This window comes from Juglans microcarpa x Juglans regia, chromosome 3S, assembly GCF_004785595.1.
Source record: "Juglans microcarpa x Juglans regia isolate MS1-56 chromosome 3S, Jm3101_v1.0, whole genome shotgun sequence".
Classification (NCBI taxonomy): Eukaryota; Viridiplantae; Streptophyta; class Magnoliopsida; order Fagales; family Juglandaceae; genus Juglans; species Juglans microcarpa x Juglans regia.
This window is the reverse complement of record NC_054599.1, coordinates 654,664-675,288: the sequence shown is the minus strand read 5'-3', so window position 1 is coordinate 675,288 and position 20,625 is coordinate 654,664. Positions and strand designations below refer to the sequence as shown.

Genomic DNA, 20,625 nt, shown 5'->3' with positions numbered 1-20,625 from the left:
AAAAATATTAAATTATTTATTTTATTTTATGTGAGAATTTGAAAAAATTTGTAATAATTAAACGAGATTAAATAAGATGTGTCGTAGAAACAAATAAGAGATTTGTTTTTATAATATAAAAATTAAAAATTAAAAATTAAGGGAAAGTATATGAAATCTCTTCAAACTAAATTACAATATAACTTTATTCCCTTTCAAAAGAGAGATTTGTTTTTATAGATTTAAAAAAAAATAGCAAATGTCCCCAATAAATAACCAAAGCACCAAGTTTTTTACATTTTTTTAAAAGGTCTCTCTTTTTTAATTTCTGAAATTATATAATTTTTTTTTAATCAAGGATATATATGTTAGACTTTTTATGAAAATGGTTTATTGTACATCTGGTGAGTGTAAGAGGGATATTGCAATTTGAATCATATTTCCTTCTGATCAAGCAATAAGCATTATTATGGAGAAGAAGAAGAGTGTTTTGGTGGTCCTTTGGCATTCCTACCTATCCTTAGCAACTACCATACTCATGTTTACCCAACTATCTCATGGGAAAAATCCAAATGTCTTTTGCAGAAAAGCAGAAAGGCGGCCCCCCTGACATTCAAACAAGGTCTTATAGATCCTTCCAATCAACTCTCATCTTGGACAGGTGATGAAGAGTGTTGCTTCTGGAAAGGCATTGGCAGTGAAAATCTAACTGGCCATGTTATCCACCTCAACCTTCAAAATCCATATGATCCTACCACTGATTATGAAGCCTTTGAAAGGTCGAGGTTGGGCGGAATCATTAGTAATTCTCTATTGGAATTAAAATATCTTCAGTATATTGACCTGAGTTTCAGTCATTTTGAAGGTCATCAAATACCAAGCTTCTTTGGTCACCTTGGGAATCTAAGGTATCTAAATTTATCACAGGCAGGTTTTGTGGGAGATATCCCTTTCCAGTTTGCAAATCTCACAAAGTTGCATTATCTTGACATTCGAGGACTCTTGCTGGATATTAGCAATCTTGAATGGCTGTCTCATCTTTCTCTGCTAGAATTCCTGGACATGAGTGTCAACAATCTTAACAAAGCATCTAATTGGCTACAGATGCTGAACATGCTCTCTTCTCTATCCGAGTTACACTTGTCTGCTTGTCAACTTGATGAGAAGTATGATCCAATTCCATATGTTAATTTTACATCCCTCACTTTGCTAGATCTTTCGTTGAACCATTTTGTTTCTTCAACTTTTGGCTGGCTTCATAATCTTACCTCTCTTGTCACACTTGATTTAGGTTACAACCGCATTCAGGTTCCAATTCATATTCCAATTACTTTGAAAAGTCTGTATCTCGGTGGTAACAACTTCCTAGACAAAATTCCAAACTGGTTGTTCAATATCACTACACTCGAAACACTTGATCTTTCAGGTAACCATATTCAAGGGGTACTCCCCAATGCCTTTGGATGTCTTTCCCAATTGAAGCATCTTGACCTGTCATTCAATGGCCTTGAAGGAAAACTGCCGAGCTCCTTGGGGACTCTATGTAACCTTCAACATTTAGATTTATCTCACAACAAACTTGGGAGAGGTCTATATGAGGTCTTGGGAAATTCATCTGCATCACATAAAAAGTTTGGAGTACTTGCATATGGAGGGTAATCGACTTTCGGGTGTTTTTGCCTGATCAACTTGGGAAATTTCAAAAACTCTCTGTTCTCTTCCTTGACTCTTAACTTGATTTCTGGTCCAATTCCTGTATCTATAGGAAATCTGTCGTTATTGAGGGTATTATCTATCGCTGACAATCAATTGAGTGGGGCAATTCCTGTAAGTTTTGGACTCCTTTCAAATCTTGAAACTTTACTTTTCTTTCAAAATTTTTTGGAAGGTTTGGTTTCCGAGATGCATCTTTCCAACTTAACGGGGTTGAAATATCTTTACGCTTATTCAAACCTATTGACTTTGAAGGTAAGTTCCAATTGGGCTCCACCTTTCCAACTCCAATCATTGATGATGGAATCATGGCGACTAGGCCCACGATTTCCTTCATGGCTTCAATCACAGAAAGATCTTCGATATCTAGATTTATCCAACACAAAAATCTCAGATGTCATACCTTCTTGGTTTTGGAGCCACTCTTCAAGAATAAATCTCCTGGATCTTTCTAAAAACCAGCTTCAAGGCAGTATTCCAAGATTATTTGTTGGAGAAACTGTCTATCTTGGTTCAAACAACTTCTCTGGCCCCCTTCCCCGTATCACCTCTCGTACCATTACGGAATTAGATCTTTCAAATGACTCATTCAGTGGACGTCTTTCTCCCATGATTTGTGAACATAATGATAGAATGAGAGGTCTGGCTTTTCTGGATCTGTCTAGAAATCTTTTATCCGGGGAACTTCCTGACTGTTGGATGAATTATTCTACATTAAAAGTGTTGCACTTGGGGAACAATAGCCTCACAGGAAACATACCAAGCTCATTGGGTTTTGTATCCACACTTCAGTCTCTACCATTGTATAAAAACAACATGCTTGAAGATTTACCAATGTCGCTACAAAATTGCACAAGTTTAAGGCTCTTAGATCTCACTGAGAATCATTTCTCTGGTAGCTTACCCACTTGGTTGGGGAATAGTTATTGGAAAATGATTCTTTCAAGCGAACTTGCGCACCGAAGTGCACCGACCGAAGCTGACATGGAATGATTTAATGATACGAATCGTTTTGGTTTTACTTTATGTGAATGAGTTTTGGGTGGGATCTGAACATAAATGAAAATTTCAAAACGCACAGTTTTGCATTCTCTTTTCTCTGCACCTCTTTCCCACATGCCTTCTCTCTTCTCTGGCCTTCTTCTCCGCGTGCCTTCTTCTTCTCCTTCTCTGCTTCTTTTCTCCGCGTGCCTTCACTTCAGGCCGTCGATTCTCGTTCTCTCTTCCAGCTAAAAGCTCCAATTTTTCGTTTAACCCCCATTTTTTGGTCCGAGTCCTAATCCTAAGCCGTCGTTCTCTTCTCCGTGATTTGTCGTCAAGGCGAAGACAGTTGCTGCCACCGGTATCTACAAGTCTGCGATTGTGCTTCTATTTTCATTTGTGCTCTTCTACTGCTGCCCAGATTATAGGATGGCATGCAAACCCACAAAAGAGCCCCAATCGATCTACGAATTCACTATCAAGATTGTCTCTTGCATCAAAGCGTTGGCCTCTTATGGTAAGTTGACTTATAAAGAGTTTGCTTTTATCATTTTACCTGGGTTTCTCTAGAATAAAAGTGCACTCTTTACATGGGTATTCTTTATTCCAGACTTGGGACTTCATAGGGATCATACAGCTTATGAGAGACGACCAACGCTCTGCTCTCTCACCTTCTCGCTATGTTGGTGCTCAGTCTAGGCAGGCTTAACACTAGTAATTCGGTAGTTGCATTTCTTTTGGTTACGAACTAGGTTGTACTTGCCCTATTGTGATACTCTAGGCAATGATGGCGACAAAACAAGGATTGCTTGGATTGGTTTATTCTCAGGTTTGATTGGTTTATTTTTGCTGGTAGTAGGCAGTAGCATTGCTGTTGTTATATTGTGAGAAAAAGTTTTCAGTAGCAGCATATTGGTTCGTTTATCTTTATATAAAGAGGAAGATTTGAAGTTTACTTTATATTTGGTATGAGCAGGTCCCATTTTATGTGCTTTTTTATTCTTATTATGAGCCAAAATATATTTGTATTATTCTCAGGGGCATTATTACCAACCCAATGATGGATTTCGGATCTCTAGATGATTTTTAATGTTATAAAAATCCATCAAATATTCTCTAGGTGGAGAAAGGGAAGGAGTACTACTTAATTTGATCCTATAGCTTTCAATCATTTTTTTGCTATTGGTATGAAAATTGGGATTTGCTTGTACTGGTTTGCAATTGAGAATGTATATTGATTACCTAGGATGATTGGAGAACAGGTTATTAAGTCCAGGTTATATAGTTTCCACTTGAAGACCATGATTCCATGTTCCAAGGCATATCTGTCTTTTATAATATGCAGGTTATTAAGTTCTGGTTATATTTTTTCCACTTGTGGTTTCTAAGATGCAGTTCTAAGACTTTTACCATTGAGAGACTGTAACTTCTCTTGTATAGCTAGCTTCTCTTATATTATATATACATAGTGCATGGCTGATCTACGTTGGAGTGGACATGAGACTATCTATTTTGCTTGACATTCAGACATTGTTGATGTGAAAATTGTAAATTTGTCATATAGTTTAGTATCAGTTGCAACATGAATTTGTATCCACTTCACAGGTTTCTTACTTGGGTGAAGGTTGCACATGATGCATATTGAAGGTTTTATTTCTGAGCAAGTTCAACCTCGTCAACAGTCACCCAAATCCACAATCTTGGGGTTAGAAGGAAGGAAGCTGTTTTTCTTTTTAGAGAAAAAGTCGTACTAGGCTTTTTGAGACCTGTAATATTTGTTTACTTTGTGTTTCATTTGCTGTAATATTTGCCAGTTACGAACTCAATTCAAGGACAACTGTTTCTCATTTCGATGGAATCTCTCCAAAACCATGTGCACAAGCTGTTTTCATTACACAAATTTTCATTACAAATGTTAATTTAATGAACCTACAGATACCCCTTTACATCATAACCAAAACACTTGAGAAGTACCATTACAGTTGAAACATTAAAAAATGATCTACTCCATACACTTGAGATAGACAATATTGTCGACTATGATCGGAGGTGGATGAACATTTTCGTTCTCAGAATATTCCTGTGCAACTGAATCCATCACAGACTACACCAAGTGAAGATCATCTTCACAGCAACGCAGCAAAACAGCAGGCTCTTTCAGCTTGAGCAAACTCTGACCAAAAGGAGGAACAACCAAAAACTCCTTTAACAATCTAAACTAACCAAAACTCTGTAAACCAATAGCTTATTTGTTTCACTTTAACAAAATATAATTTCATTCAAGCACCTCATTCCATTGCATATACATGTACTCCCTACTTCACCATGTGAACATTAACATGTACAACTCAAAATCCTAACCATGGAATGAAATACACCAACAAAATTAGAAACCATCAAATGAAAGTATTTCAAGAAATCTTCAGTCCTGCACGTGACCACAATGCTATCCAATCCCACCCTCGGTTCAACATAATTATTTCTGCAAAAAAAAAAAAAACATAGAAATTTATATGAGGAACTAAAATAATTTTCCATTGAAGTTCCATTAAGAAAAATAGCATCCCCAACTTTATTCTATTACAGTAACAAAATAACACCCCCCCAACCTATTATATTCTATTACAGTAATCTGACACGTAATCAAATCCACAGAACAAGATGCACCTCGGGAATTAGATTAAAAAATGTCAACCAACAGCTGCAATGCGTTGCAAAACGAAAAGGTTGGGGTTGGTTCAGAATGTAGCAAATAAACATCAACAAAATGCAGACCCACAGAACCAAACACGTGATTAGGAAAGAACACATCAAATCTTATATAACAAATTTCATTTTCGTAATGCTTACCATTTGTTCTCTTTGAATTAAATACCAGTCCCAAGGATCTAACAGTCATACCTACATGAATTTAACTCAAGCATGTTTATGCATGGCGATAAATTTAGCTACATTTAATTTTTTTCATTTATTCCCCACCCTTTGAAAAGTAAATTGAATGTGTAATGTCTTTTTAATCATAAAATTCTAAGCATGCAGGGGAAATAACTAGTATTTGGATATAAACATGGAGACATCAATAATAACAGTTACCAAGCCATCCATTAACCTAAACACATAAACAACCAATAATGAAACGATATTTCATATAGCATGAAGGGTTGTTGTTACCGTAGAGTTACGGCTGCTTTCCAAATTTATGTATAAATCACAATTAATAATTGTTTGGTTGGGTAGATCTCTTCTTTGCTTGTTACGGTTATTTTGGGCAACCCTACTCCTTTCTTCTGCAATGGCCACAGGTGAACTAGGGGGGAGAGGAAAGAAAGTGATGTGAGCAAAGCTTGAATGCTCTTCTGCATGAGCACAAAGATGAAATCATAATATTCACATACATTTTTTTTTTTTTACAGGGGATGGAGTACCTAAAACCGTCGACACAAAGGAGTACATCGTCGTCTTGCGTAGAGGAGACCGTCGTCGTCGCGTGCAAAGGAGACAGTCGTCGTCGAGCGCAGAGGAGATACCTTCGTTGATGAAGAGATTTGGGGGATATGCCTGCTTTGAGGAAGAAATTTGGGGGAGACAAATGGCGTTGAGGAAGAGCTTTGGGGGAGATGAATACGTTGAAGAAGAGATGCCTGGGAGGTGAATGCGTTGGGGATGAAGAGATTTGGGGGAGATAGGCTGCGATGTTTTCCCTCCTGATGAAAGATGTTCTTTCATTTTTTTTTTAAATATATTTGATTTTCCACGTAGGCAGTCGGTACACCATCGGTACGCAACGTCGCTTGCACCCAGAAGAATGACCTTGTTGTCCTTATGCTTCGCTCGAACAAGTTCAGTGGCAGGATTCCTCAGGAGCTCTGTCACCTAACTTCGCTTCAGATCTTGGACCTTGCACGGAACAACTTCTCCGGACACATACCGAGATGCTTTGGCAATTTTAGTGCTATGGCGAGACAAGATGACTCCAGTGGTGTCATTGATTTCCTCCTACCACTGAAAACATTAACAGAAACAGCAGTCTTGGTAACGAAGGAAAGAGAGTACAAATATTATAGCCAAACACTTGCTCTCGTCAAAAGCATGGACTTCTCAAGCAACAATTTAATTGGAGAGATCCCTAAGGGGGTCACCAGTCTCTACAGGCTGCGATTCTTGAATCTGTCAGCCAACAAACTCAATAGAGGGATTCCTGATAATGTCAATGCCATGAAATTATTGGAATCTCTTGATCTCTCCTGGAATCAATTAACAGGTGCAATACCTCAAAGCTTGGCGAGTTTGACATCCTTGTCTCATTTGAACTTATCATTCAACAACTTATCTGGCAGAATTCCCTCCAGTACCCAGATACAAACCTTTAGTGCATTGAGTTTTATTGGTAATCATGATCTTTGTGGACCTCCACTTACAGTTAGTTGCATTGGAGATGACCCGCCTCCTGAGCCAACACCAAATGCTGATAATGAAGGTGGCGAGGACGATGGCTGGATTGACATGAAGTGGTTTTATGCAAGTATTCCACTTGGGTTTGTTGTGGGGTTTTGGGGCATATTAGGTCCATTAGCATTCAGCAAGGTATGGAGATTTGCTTAATTCAGGTTTTTGGATGACATGATGTATAGACTCTTTTGGTGGTGCTTGAGAGCGTAACGAAAATGGCTAAACCATGGGTTTGCGTATTGTATTTTGTAGAGAGAGAAAAAAAATGTTGGGTTATCATCTCAATAAAAGAAACGCTTTCCATCTTTCCATGGTTTTGGTTCTCCTTTCTTTTGTCTACACGCCTTCTTATACATGGTTTTGGTATCTATTTGACCAAAACCGCAATATTTCAGCTTTCTTCAAACGCAGGGCAATGGGCATAGAGCACATAGATTCGCATTTCCCGTACGCCACAGGCATTGCCACTAACCATATGCACACCCCAGAAAAGTTACGGCACAACTGGAGCTCATGGCTCTCAGCAACAAAGGTTAGATTTAAACAAGACTAGACAGGCAAAAGGGTTCCGATACTCAAATAACAAGAAGATAAGTCTCTTTAGACATAAACACAGCACGCACACACCAAAGGGGAAAACTAAAACGAGAATGATGAGTTTCCTTCCTCGTGTTCCAGCAGTTACTTGGGATTTCATGTGACGCCGACACAACCACATCAACTAAAGCTTGAAAAAGAGAACTTAAACAAGGTTCAAGCAGCATGATCGCACACCACTGCCAAATTACAATATATCTGATTTGACAACCAGTCTTAGTACTCCCATCTCCTCATCTCCATACCATCAGGAGGGCTTCCCTCCACCTTCTTTGAACCCACTTCCTTCCAGTTCGTGGAGAGCACCGTCCCATTTGACTCAACCTGTGTAATTTCAAAGCAGTACAAAACGCAATGAGTTTGGAAACAAAGTCACCAAATAATTGGTTCTTTTAAAAATATGATCTTCAAGAAAACCACAAAAAAAATTAGGTTTATCATTTTGAAGTCAACTTTTTTAAAAAAATATGGCTAAGACTCAAAAAACTTACAAATGATTTTTTCATGGCTCTTTTGGTGTCCTCATCAGCATCTGCGTATATGTTTTGGAAAAATTTGTTTAAAGCTGCATCACCATCAAGCTTTTCATCTTTCTCCTGAAAAGGAAAAAACTGATAAGTACAAAGTACACCGAAAAACAAAAGGATGCTGGAACATGCTCTTGATTCCTGAACTTTGAACTATGTTCAGATTTCATCCTGAAATTTAAAGGTTTCAGTTTTGTCGTTATATAATCTAGAAGTAATGTTACCCTTCCATCCATCAACTGTGAATTGAATTGCATACATGCCAAGCATGGGGAAAAAAATGCACATGCCAGACAGTTAACAGTGCCACATCTGCCTCCTGTCTGCCACATAGGCAATTCTAGTGAATGAAAGGGCAATGTTGTTCCCTTTTAATCTGTTCAAACAAAAAGGATGAAATCTAAACCTGGGCCAAGACCCAAAAGTGTGTATCATCTAAGAATAAAGTGGGATAGAGGCTGACCTCCTTCTTCACGTCTGCTTCAATCTTATCCCAATCCTTTTTTGGTTTTGAGGATGGGTAAGCTGGTCTTTGAGATCCAATAACTGCAAAATTAAAAGCAGAAATCATGCTTATCGACGCGAAGTATGGGTGAATATTGAGCCTCCTTTAGCAATTATATTGCTCAAGATACCATATTTTGGTGTAGGTACACACAATTTCTTATAAACCATCCCCAGCCAAGCCTAAAAGCTAGCACACCCAAAGCTCAAACTAGGCTGGGCCAGGCTTTCTAACAACTTTCCCCCGTCTCCAAACGCGCAGGAAACTCTTTCCAAGCCCACATAAGGGCTGGACCATTTGTGGGCTGCCAGGCCCATGTCTCAAAATGAGTGTAAAAATACAAGATTTTACCATGAAGATCACACAAATTGCAGGAAGAAAACACTACCCAATACAAGTATCATCACGATACGACATGACCGGCCCCAAATTGTGGGGATTCCAAACTGGTCCTGGTTCTAGTTTTTCAGACACCCAGTTCAGAAACCAGTCGATTATTTATTATTAATTTATTTTTATAAGTAGGAGAAACCAGAGGATTTCAGAAAAAAGCAGCTGCACCAATTCTACTTTCATTTGAAGATTAAGAAAGGGAAAGACAGAAAGTACAAAGGAGAGACAAGTGAAGCAGCTCCAGATGTGGCTCAAATCCAATCCACATTTCAATACTGTTACTTTCAACACCAAAACATACCACAATAGGAAAATATTAACCCACCTGAGGCATTTACCCTTTGTGGAACTATATTTGTATTGCTGAATTCAAGAGCTGTCCACTGTATTGGTTCAGCTTTGGCGAGGCGAACTTCAACTTTGGTAGACAAAACATCACACTTGCAGTTGGAAGGTATTATCTGTTTGCAGACAGCAAAACACCACGGTAAACTTGGCATCAGTAACAATATGAGATTCTAATGAAATTCAGTGTGAATACTAACAATTATGTTTTATTTTCACAAGTTGCATGCATTACCTTTCCAAATAAGCGAGGTTGAAAATGATACACATCTTCACCAGGAACATCAATGTTAACACTAAGCTGCATATAACCAATAAAATTTAGAATTGGTTCAGTCATACAACTGAAATCAATGAGAAAGGTGAATAAACTCAGAAGGTATCAATCGTACTATTTGTTCACCAAAGTCAACAGAAACATTTTTAGCAGTTATGCCCTTCGCAAAAATAGTCACCACTACTTCCTCTGGCTTCTGGTAGAATTCATGCCTGCACTTTTTTAATAGTAAATGTATTATTCACTGTTCCAATTTTGCATAAGATTCTATAGTTCATTAAATGAACACAACATTAATATTTGTACTCATTAACTAAAATTTGAGAAAAACAATCAAAATAGAAATTCTTAAGTTTGTAGAGAACCTTTAAATGAAAGAGATGTGGAACTATAAATTTTAATGTCGCCTTCTCAGCCACACAATACATCAGATGAAACCAAGAAACACAGCTGTACAAACCTGTATTTTGGTTTGGCTGGTGTTTGTGTCACCTGATTGGAAAGGTCATCCACAGGCTGAAAACTTTCTGAAGATACATTTGTTGGGGTGGTTTTCTCCGATGAGTGCTTTGATATATCAACAGTTTCCTCTGAAAAAATATGCAACTTTCACTGATAAGACGTTCAGAAGGTTGTCGTGATGCCACATTCTAATTTGCCTTATATGATAACTTTCACATATATATATATTTTTTTGATAAGTAAGAAGTAATTTGATTGATATAAAGATAGGCATAGCCCAAGTACACCGGAGGTATACATATGAGTACACCAAAACTTTCACATATATGTATTTCATTAACAAAAGAAAATCACATTTCAACCCAAAAGATATTTAAATATCCAGCTGTGACTAAAAGCACAGAAAGCTTCATTGACATTTAAGAGATTTACAGTTTTAAGCAGCAATTACGCACTTGCAATCAACTGATCACATTCTTTGAGTAAATTGGTGAATCTTGAATCTCTAGGGGCCAAAGATGCACCGGTTTCCAATGCTGCTTTTGCAGTCTGATATTCTTCAAGGTTGAAGCATGCAGAGCTGTAAAAGGAGATATCAAAAGAATCCATGATCAAGAAGCCATTCGTGATCAGTCCAAACGGATGAACGACAAACATGTGGGAAATACAATTGCAAAGGAAATAGGCCTTCAAACTAAAGGTAAACAACTTCCTAATTTTCACAACGAAAATGTCCAGGCAGAAGTATCGAGCTGCAAAAGGTTTCATATGGCTCGAGAAGTGAGAACTGAGCCTAGACTAGTATCCTATCAAAAAAAAATAAAAAGAATCATTACAGTATGCCAAAGATGCTCTAGCCAATCAATTTTCTCTTCAATATTTGTTTTTAGCATGGTTTACTTTGAAATTGGAAAAGGTAGTGGAAAAGGTAGCCTAGTACTCAAAAGCATTGAAATCATGAGAAGCAGGGCTCGGTGGTAGTCAGTGAGGTACTACTGAGGGAAACCAGAGATCCTAAAACTTCATTCATAGAGCCAAGAACCAGTTATAAAATGCACTCTCTTTATATCCAAAACTAACAGAACTCATACTAGTAGGAATCAATATTGTCCCCAATTAAGCAAACACAGCTTTTTATTGAGAATGTTTTCTCAAGCGTAATGCATTTGATGATAAAAAAACAAGAAATCAAGGAAGCTCATTGGATGAATTCAGACATTTCTTCTATGATACGCTAATGTCATGGGCAATTGCAATAGTCTATAGATCTATACGGACTCAGTTTTCATGATTTTCATGTATCTATTTGTAGTTCTTGACTAGGTGTTTTCACTTGTATACGTCTTGTTACTTGGACTATACCTATTTTCATTTCTATTAATAAAATTTCTTTTACCTATAAACAAAATAATGAAAAAAAAAAGTACACCTGAGGAAATTGGACTAGAAATGAAGTCTAAGAAAAGAGTTGGCTGGAATCAAGATGTGCATCCATAAACTGGAGAATATATTGAAAAATACAGGAATTCTGCAGCATCTAGATGGAGTTGTGAAAAGAAAAAATCTGCAATGATGAGCCAATACTCCTCACACTCCGCTTAAAGTAAAATGTTTTTTCATTTCACAACACAATCCAACTACAAAGAGGATAATGGCTACATTTCCAGCCAGGAGAATTAGTAGAAACTATTATAGTTTCCATAGTAACTAGAAAGAGTCTGCAAAGAGCAAATCTTTGAGTAATGCAAATACATCACTAAGTCTACATGATTGGTATGATCTATTTTTCTAACGTCTCGGCAAAAGAAAAACTAGCAAGGTCCATAACATAGATATGTAACACAATTACTATTACTAACTTTAAGAGGAAAAAAATGACATGCTTATTCACCATGTATTTCTCCAGAAGCTTCAATTTCAAATGAAGCTGAACGTACACTCAGATACAACAATGCATATGTCTACATGCCTACTGTATTGTACTCACCCTTTACGCAAGTACGCTCTTGCCAACGAAGGGTTCATTTCAATTGCTTTGTTTGCATCAGCAACAGCCTCTGCGCAAGAAATTACAAATTATTAATTAGCAACTTTTATAAACCACTATCATGACAAATATTCAGCAACAAAAAAAAGGAGATATACATAGGTGTATTACGTATTGCTCGGTTCATGCTGCTACCCCATGACGTATTTTTTGTTTCAACATATGCAACACAAGATCATTATAAAGCACAATCTTCTTCTCTATTGCTTTCTTTTATAATTTAAATATTGTTTTTTTCAACAGCAGACTATATTCATGAAACAAAAGAAATGAAACTAATTGATTCTCTGTGTTCTGTTTTATCGGCAACGAGATCATCTCCGTTCAATTACTTCCGTTCTTTGGATAAAGGGTTTCCTAAAAAACTGTACAAGTGAAGTTCTAAACTTCATCCTCAACAACTGTATAGAATAAAAAAATTATCCGACACTCTCCTTTCTTTTACTCAGCTTTCTCAGCAACCCAACAAAAGTAGGGTAATTAAACCCGCCACGCTAAATTAAGAGTCAGAAAAACTATCGGAACGAAAGATCGAAGTGAGTACCAGTGAAGTTGTTGAGTTTGAGGTTGGCCTGGGCGCGGTCGGCGAAAAGCTCGGCCCGGGTAGGGTTGAGAGCGATGGCCTGGGAGTAGAGCTGCTCGGCCAGCTCGAAGTGGTCGTCAATGAAGGCTTCCTTCGCCTTGGTTTCTAGATCGGACTCCATGGACGGTGACACAGAGACAGAGAGAGAGAATTGAAGAGACGATTAGATTTGCGGGAAGGGAAAGGAAGGACAGAAGAACACAGATTGACTTGTACAGGCGAGTCTGCGTAACGTAACCCTTTAGAGCATTCTCGTTGCATTACCCAAATCCTTCTTCAAAATTTACTTAATATCACACTTTTTTATATTTATTTATTCTATTTAAATTTAATCTCCACATTAAATTAACTATTCACTCTCTATATAATAATAAAATATTATTAAATTAATAATAATTTTTTAATTTATTTATATCACATTTTATAATTATACTAATTTAATATTAATAATAATTATATTCTAATTAAATTAATATTAAAAAAAATATTATTAAATGTTAATAATAATTATACTCTAATTAAATTAATATTAAAAAAAATATTATTAAATGTTAATAATAATTATATTCTAATTAAATTAAATGTTAAATGTTAATTATATTCTAATTAATTTAATTTGTTTGCTTAGAGTGAGAAACTAATATTTTAATGTTTGATGAAGCAATTGTAGTTAGTTATATTTAACTAATCACTGTAGCAAAAATCAAAATTATTTTAGAGATGGTCAATTCAATATAGAGTCTTTTTAGTACAAATTATTTAAATTTTGACTATCCTTTCCTTTTGGTTAAGCCAATGAGAATGCTCTTATAAAGAACGTCTAATTTATGATTGGTTTTTTATTTTTCCTTTTCTTTTTCAAAAAAAAAAATGAAAAATTACTCCGAAAATGTTCATTTTAATTATAACTTATAAGAAGAATTTGTTATCCAGATCTTATTCTCATTTTTCAATTATTTTTATTTGATTTCCCACAAATACCATTCTCATTTAACTTTATTCATGAGAAATACTGTTTCGTGATCATATGGCATCCACTTATAGATAAAAATAATAATTTTAAAAACTCAACCAAGAAACTTTCTATATTTATTTCTTTATTTTTATATTTTATATTTTATAATTTTTTTAAATATTTATAAAAAAAATACATATAATAAAAATTCAGGTCTCAAGTTTCTAAATTAAATTGATAAACAAAACCAGATTCCAAAAATTACCTAAGAAGAACAACTAATTGCTAATATAATTTAATTTATAATTTACAACCAACGAATCATTAAAGAAGTTGGGTTTAAGTTAGACCTTTAATTAATTAATTTATTATTTAATTTTATAAAGTATATGATGAAATATACATATATATATATATATATGCATTAAAATAAAAATAAGACAAAAAAAAAAAAAGGGAGGGATAATAAAAAGTGAATGCTTGGGCTGTGAGGTTAGGAATATGGGATAAAGTGGTAATGAAAGTTTTATTATGAGAGACGCAAGCGTTACTATAGTCTAGAATCTTCCGCCATACATTATTTATTTATTTATATTATTATAATAATAAAATAAATCTTTGATAAATTAGTCATCGCCGAAATGGCCTTGATTTCACATTGTGGGGAATGTATCTAGAATCCTCCAAGAAAAAGTGATGACTGGAATTTTTGTCACTGTCCTTACGATGGTATTTAAGACGTACTATCTCAGATTGATTTTTATGAAGAATTTGTAATATTGTATCACCACTTGAATATTTTTTTAGTGCAACTTAGTGTTTGACTGTTTGATAAACTGTCTTGATTAAGAGTTAGACTGAGTTTTGAACGTTGAGCTTCGCTAAATACTTTATAAATAGTACTGAATTGAAAAATAGATAGAGTTATATAAAGTTATCTAAATTGAATTTAAAATGTGTTTAGATGTTAAGATGAATTTAATAATTTTTATGAAAAATTAAAAAAAAGTTGTAAATCTCACGTATAAAGATATGTTAAGTTGAAAAAAGTTATGAGTCCTATGTGTAAGGAGATTTTGAGTTGAAATGACATTAATAATTTAAGAGTTGAATATATATATATTCTTTCGACACATATAATTGACCAGTGCAACAAACAAACACAAAGCACAAAACTAATCTGATATAAATATTTAGGGATAATATTTTTAAGAAAATTGTGGTAAATTTTACATTTTTTGATAATTCATATGGTATTGTAAATATTACGTCTAACTTCAAAAGTATTACAAATTGGATGATAATTTGGGATTAACTTATTAGAATAATACTAGTCTTTATATTCAATTTTATCATTTTCACATGACCCACTTTACATAGTTTTATAGATAAATTACTTAAATAAAATATTATTTAAAATTTAATATATGGAATGAAGTTGTTGAAATTTATCAAATTTAAGAAAACAACAATAGTTTTAATATCCAATCATAAGACTTAGGTATCTGATTATACAACTGACTTGGATCCAAGTAGTCCAGATTAACCCTGACCATAACCCACCTCAGTATTCAGAAGAATCTGAATTTTTGAAATTCAAAAATCTGGATACCCGAAAATCCGAATACCCAGTTTATATTTATATTCGGCATAATTTATTTATTTATTTTAGTCATGTTTTGATTGAGAGATGAGATAAGTTGAGATAATTTATAAATAATAATAAAATTTGTGAGTTGAAATTCTTATCTCATCTTTCAATACAAACCGATTCAGGTAGACTAGGATTGCGGGTATTGAATTACCCGGCTCATGTACCCGTAACCGCTTAAATATATTCAGATGGATAATCCGGGTAACCCAAAATGCGGCCCGATAATCGCGTTCGGAACTAGACCGGACCGGAAAATATTCAGCCCGGATGAAGTTATGAATAGTGCTACATAGGAACCTCCAAACTCCACTCCGCCATTTTCCATTGGACCCATATCTGTCGACGTCTCCTAACACTAACGCACAAAAGCGATTAGCAAAATTTGAAAGATGTTCCTGCGGGCGATCGGACGGCCATTGTTGGCGAAGGTGAAACAAACGACGGGGATCGTGGGGCTGGACGTTGTACCGAACGCGCGGCAGGTACTAATTGAGCTGTACTCCAAGACGCTGAAGGAGATCCAGGCGGTGCCAGAGGACGAGGGTTACCGGAAGGCCGTGGAGAGCTTCACGAGGCACAGACTCAATGTGTGCAAGGAAGAGGACGACTGGGAGGCCATCGAGAAGAGGCTCGGATGCGGCCAGGTCGAGGAGCTCATTGAGGAGGCCCGCGACGAGCTCACTCTCATCGGAAAAATGATCGGTCCGTATACTTTTTTATCCTTTTTCTTAAGAAAACCGTTTCTTCAGTATTTTTTTATGTTTATTTGGGTTGCTGACAAATTGAGGAAATAGTATGAAAGGAAAGAAAGATTCGAGTTCCAAAAACGGAATTTTTTAGTGATTCTGGTAATCTGAGAGATAGATAATTCGGCCCAGGGGAGAGTTTAAGTTCTTTACGAAAATGATGGTTCATGTGGACGAAGAGATATGTTTAGCGATTTCACTTTTATTCCTCGTTTGGGGGCTGAGGCTAATTGAACAAATAAAAAGAAAAAAATGGTTTTTTTTGGGGGGGTAGTTTGATTTTGCAACCTGGGAAATTGGGCTTTGAGAGCTGTAGTTATGCTGGAAGTGCATTAATCTGTACAATTCTGTCCTGGGGTCGTGTTTGTCATTGATTTTGTTGCTTGATTGAATGAGGGAAAGAAGAGGAAGAAAAAAAATATATGCAAGTTTTGTGTCTTTGTTGATGTTGTTCACCTTATCAAGGAAGAGTGTACTGACTGAGCCAGATAGTTGTCTCAAGTTCATAAAGAATTTGATCGTCTTTTTACTTCGATAATTTTCGCAGCTCATGTTGGGTTAACGAGTTAATTGAGGATGAAAAAATTATTTCATTAAAGGTTTGCAAGTGCGTTGGAGATTCTTAAAATGTAAGGTCCTATACACTTTAAGCCTGTAAAAACAAAAAGTTCTTTGCCTTAAGAGTTGAAGATGTGCCTCTGAGTGAGTTCCCCCCTCATTCTAGGAATATCCAGTTGTGGTTTACCAGGAGAGCTTTAAGTTTTGGGAAAGGTAAATCTCAATCTGAAATGCAAAGCAATGGCTAAGCGACATTTGGGCCATGTTTGGTTACCATCAATTTTCAAACATCTCTCAATCTCAAAAAAAAAAAAAAAAAAAATCCTATTTAAAATTTTCATCCAATTGTTTGCCTAATTTTCAGTAAAAAGTAAAAAACATAAAAACCAAAACAACTTTTACAAAAGCCAAAACAAAAATATCCCAAAAACATTTTTTTTATAAGTAAACAATTGTATTAATATCCCAAAAACATTATACCTAAATAACTTCCTATCTACCTTTCACTTTCACAAATCCTAATACAAAACTACCTTCACAAAAGCCAATAAATAAACACTCTCAAAGATTGCAAGATCGTGTAGGAATGAGGTTGATGTACCAGAAGAATTTTGTAACCTAACTGACCTGGTCTAACTGTTTCACTAGGTCATTGGAAAGAGATGAATTACTAGTGCAGGACAAGAATATAAAGTTAGATGGGCAAGTAAAAGATGAGAGTTGATGAATTAAATTTATGGAATCCTTTGAGACTGAGTTTTATCCTAACCTCGGGTGAATGGCTTTGGTTGGATCACCTAGTTTGGCACCATCCTGTGATCATCTAAACTGATCAGATGAAAGCGTTTTGATGATTGCAAGCAAATAGGGATGGGGTTCTGACTTCACCTAGGATAGTCTTGTCAGAAATATTTTCCCGCAATTGATTGCTATCAAAATTAAAAAATGAATAAGAAGAAGAAAAGAAAGAAATCATTGCTTTCGATGAGAAATAGGGATCCATAGGGCGTTCTGGAAAAATTTCAAAGTTAAAGGGAAATTTTAATTTATAGCAGTTCTTAGAGAGAATTCAAATTTTAATATTTTATTTTAAGGTGTCATGACGTTAGTGTTCTCGGAATTGTATAAGGATTTTCCCGTAACAGGAGGCAATTGTGGCAGATTGTTGGCAGCTATCTAATGACACTATACAATGGAACATCACCTTTATGCACTCAGCGCATCATTGGGAAGTGAATATTTTTTCATCATTCTTTAACCCCTTTTATTCTTTAAGGATGGAAAGTGGTATTGAGAATAGGATCTGGTGGATTTTGTCCAAGAGAAGGAAGTTCGAAGCCAAACATTTTTATCACACTTTGCGGTCCAGGGACACTTCTTTTTTTAGGAAGGGCATTATTTGTGTGGATAACTGCGTCATGGAAGGTTCTAATTAGGGATAACTTGAGAAGAGAACTTGGTGATGGATTGGTATTACATGTGCAAGAATAGTGGTGAAACAATAAATCATCCTCTGTTGCACTGCGAAGCCTGCTAGAATAGTTTGGGCCTCGGCCTTTCATCTTTATGGAGTGGAGTGGGTGATGCCCTAATGGTAGTAGAGTTATTGGATTGTAGTAGAAATAGGAAAGTGGAACTTTGAAGCCTGCGTGAAGTTGGTGGATGAGCTTAGTTCTACAATGCTAAACCTTCATGTCTGGACATCACTTTATAATAGACTAGTAGTTCTAGTTTTTTCTTATATGGATTTTATGTGCTCTTATATACATTCCGTGTACTTGGGTTGTGCCCTTATGCATGATTAATAATATTGACTCATCATTAAGAGTATTTCAGCCTTGAAGAACAAGATATCTATTGGAGAGCCAAACTATATGTGAGATCATGTATCTGGATGCCTTGAAAAGAATTCAATAATCTTTCCTTAAAATGTCGGAGGCTATTGCCTCTAATTTCATTACTTATACTTGATAAGCAAATAAATACAGTTTGTAACGGGTTTTGTGTTTTCTGCATTGTGTTGGAATGCAGAGTGGGATCCATGGGGTGTTCCTGATGACTATGAATGCGAGGTTATTGAGAATGATGCTCCAGTTCCTAAGCATATCCCTCTGCACCGACCTGGTCCGCTTCCAGAGGAGTTTTACAAAACGCTGGAGGCTATTACTTCAAGCCCCAGAATGGATGAGGCTGCAGCAACCTCCAGTGAGTCGCAGATAAAGGAGTAAAATGCTGCATGTCTTTGGGGAACGTAGGATTCCAGAGCTGAATGTCTTCTTTTCCCCATATTCTCCTGACTTTGTTCTCGTTTAGTGGGACTGTTTGCTAGAAGGAAGGGAGTTTAATTTCTGGGACAAAGGCTTGTATCTTAATAATCTCCACTTGAAGTGTGAAGTGCAAAATCATGTTATTTCTATCACCGTTCTTTTGTCTGTGGAAATGAAACTAGTTACGTTTTAAGAAGTATTGTTAGCTGCCTCTGGAGTTTGAGACTTTGGAGCATGCGGTCGGTTCAAAAGGCTGGTCTTTTAAGGGCTCATATGAATTAAGTGCATATGTGATATAAGCTGTGGAAGATTCTGTTGTTTTGTTGAATATGGAAAGTGTAGTTTGTTTAACGTTGGGGACAAAGAGAATGGTTATTGGGATTAGAATCTCCAAATTTATTTTAACAATCTCAGCTTCTTTGAGTTGCCAACTGAGAGCATTTACAATAGTTCAGCAGTTTTGCATATAAGGTCTCCATTGGATTATGCAAAGTAAATGCATTAGAGCTAAAATGTTGCTCTATATTTGTCATCTATGTAAATATTTTTTTTATTATTATCATTTGTTTCATTTTCCTTCTCTTTCTTTATATTTAAACACGAAAAAGTCATTAATATTCTTAGAATATAGTATTATAATAAAGATAAAAATTCCAATTCATGGTAGTGATCTCCCCTGGCTAGTGCTCTCACAGATACACCAGTGGCCGCTAACCGCAATGGAACGCATGAACATTTTTCTTTTTTATACTCAAGAAAGAGTTTTATTCATCAAATGAAATAGGCACAAGCCATGCATCCAGGAAGAATACAAAATAAAACACCTAAATTACATTCTATAAAGAAGAAAACGAAAACAGAAAATCATGAGTTGAATCTCCATTAAGCACTATAGCTGAAAACCATTGAAGTAAAGAAAACACAGAATTTTTAGATTTCATCCATAGTGTGCTCCTTATTGCTAAAACATCTCTCGTTCATTTCCCACCAAATACACCACATGAGACACAAAGGAACCATCTTCCACACAGCAGCACTTGAGAAGAACTTTGAAATCCAAGCCAACATGCAAGTAAATCCACTACTTTCATTAGCATCATCCAGGCCATCCCAACTCTACCGAAAACAGCATCCTACAGTGTCTTTGCCACCTCACAATATAGAAGTAAATGATTCAAAACAGCATCCTACAGTGTCTTTGCCACCTCACAATATAGAAGTAAATGATTCATAGATTCCGCATATTTCTTACACATGAAACAACACTACATAACAAGAAGACCGCGCTTTCTCAAGTTATCGATTGTCAGAATATTTCCAAGTGATGCTGTCCATATGAAAGAAATGACTTTGGAAGGTATATGTGACCTTCAAATACTCTTCCAAGGAAATGGAAAACAATGCTGAACAGTCAACGCCTTATAGTAAGACCGTACCGAAAACTTTTTACTGCACGTATGCTTCCATATCATTCTATCCCTCTCATTACCATCAATCCCCAGTGAGTGTAAGAACATGCAATAAAGGTCATCTAAATTTTTAGCTACCCACTCAGCTCCCCCAACACTCTAATGATTCTCTCAAAAA

General features: G+C 35.9%; 4 protein-coding genes across 5 annotated transcripts; 3 read left to right on the top strand and 1 right to left on the bottom strand.

Annotated features, from left to right (window-relative positions):
* Positions 1-364: 364 nt before the first annotated feature.
* LOC121257819 (receptor-like protein EIX1) lies at positions 365-1,638 on the top strand. Its single transcript, XM_041159069.1, has 2 exons — positions 365-383; positions 641-1,638. Exons 1-2 carry the CDS (start codon positions 365-367, stop codon positions 1,636-1,638), a joined length of 1,017 nt encoding a protein of 338 aa, XP_041015003.1.
* LOC121257688 (receptor-like protein EIX2) lies at positions 422-7,382 on the top strand. 2 transcript variants are annotated; one of them, XM_041158844.1, is made up of 4 exons: positions 422-1,145; positions 1,271-1,287; positions 1,406-2,620; positions 6,479-7,382. In XM_041158844.1, the coding sequence occupies exons 3-4, from the start codon at positions 1,882-1,884 to the stop codon at positions 7,273-7,275; spliced, it is 1,536 nt and encodes a 511-aa protein (XP_041014778.1). In that variant the 5' UTR covers positions 422-1,145; positions 1,271-1,287; positions 1,406-1,881; the 3' UTR covers positions 7,276-7,382. The 2 variants fall into 2 exon arrangements, with proteins under 2 accessions (XP_041014778.1, XP_041014777.1); XM_041158843.1 differs by having other exon boundaries at positions 422-1,287.
* A 290-nt stretch (positions 7,383-7,672) lies between these two features.
* Positions 7,673-13,102, bottom strand: LOC121257687 (protein SGT1 homolog). Its single transcript, XM_041158842.1, has 10 exons — positions 12,820-13,102; positions 12,216-12,285; positions 10,684-10,808; positions 10,227-10,356; positions 9,882-9,978; positions 9,725-9,790; positions 9,470-9,605; positions 8,710-8,792; positions 8,211-8,315; positions 7,673-8,043 (listed from the first exon to the last, which is right to left on the bottom strand). Exons 1-10 carry the CDS (start codon positions 12,977-12,979, stop codon positions 7,936-7,938), a joined length of 1,080 nt encoding a protein of 359 aa, XP_041014776.1. The 5' UTR covers positions 12,980-13,102; the 3' UTR covers positions 7,673-7,935.
* Positions 13,103-15,760: 2,658 nt separating this feature from the next.
* On the top strand, positions 15,761-19,389 carry LOC121258041 (probable NADH dehydrogenase [ubiquinone] 1 alpha subcomplex subunit 5, mitochondrial). Its single transcript, XM_041159372.1, has 2 exons — positions 15,761-16,169; positions 18,803-19,389. The coding sequence occupies exons 1-2, from the start codon at positions 15,857-15,859 to the stop codon at positions 18,997-18,999; spliced, it is 510 nt and encodes a 169-aa protein (XP_041015306.1). The 5' UTR covers positions 15,761-15,856; the 3' UTR covers positions 19,000-19,389.
* Positions 19,390-20,625: the final 1,236 nt, after the last annotated feature.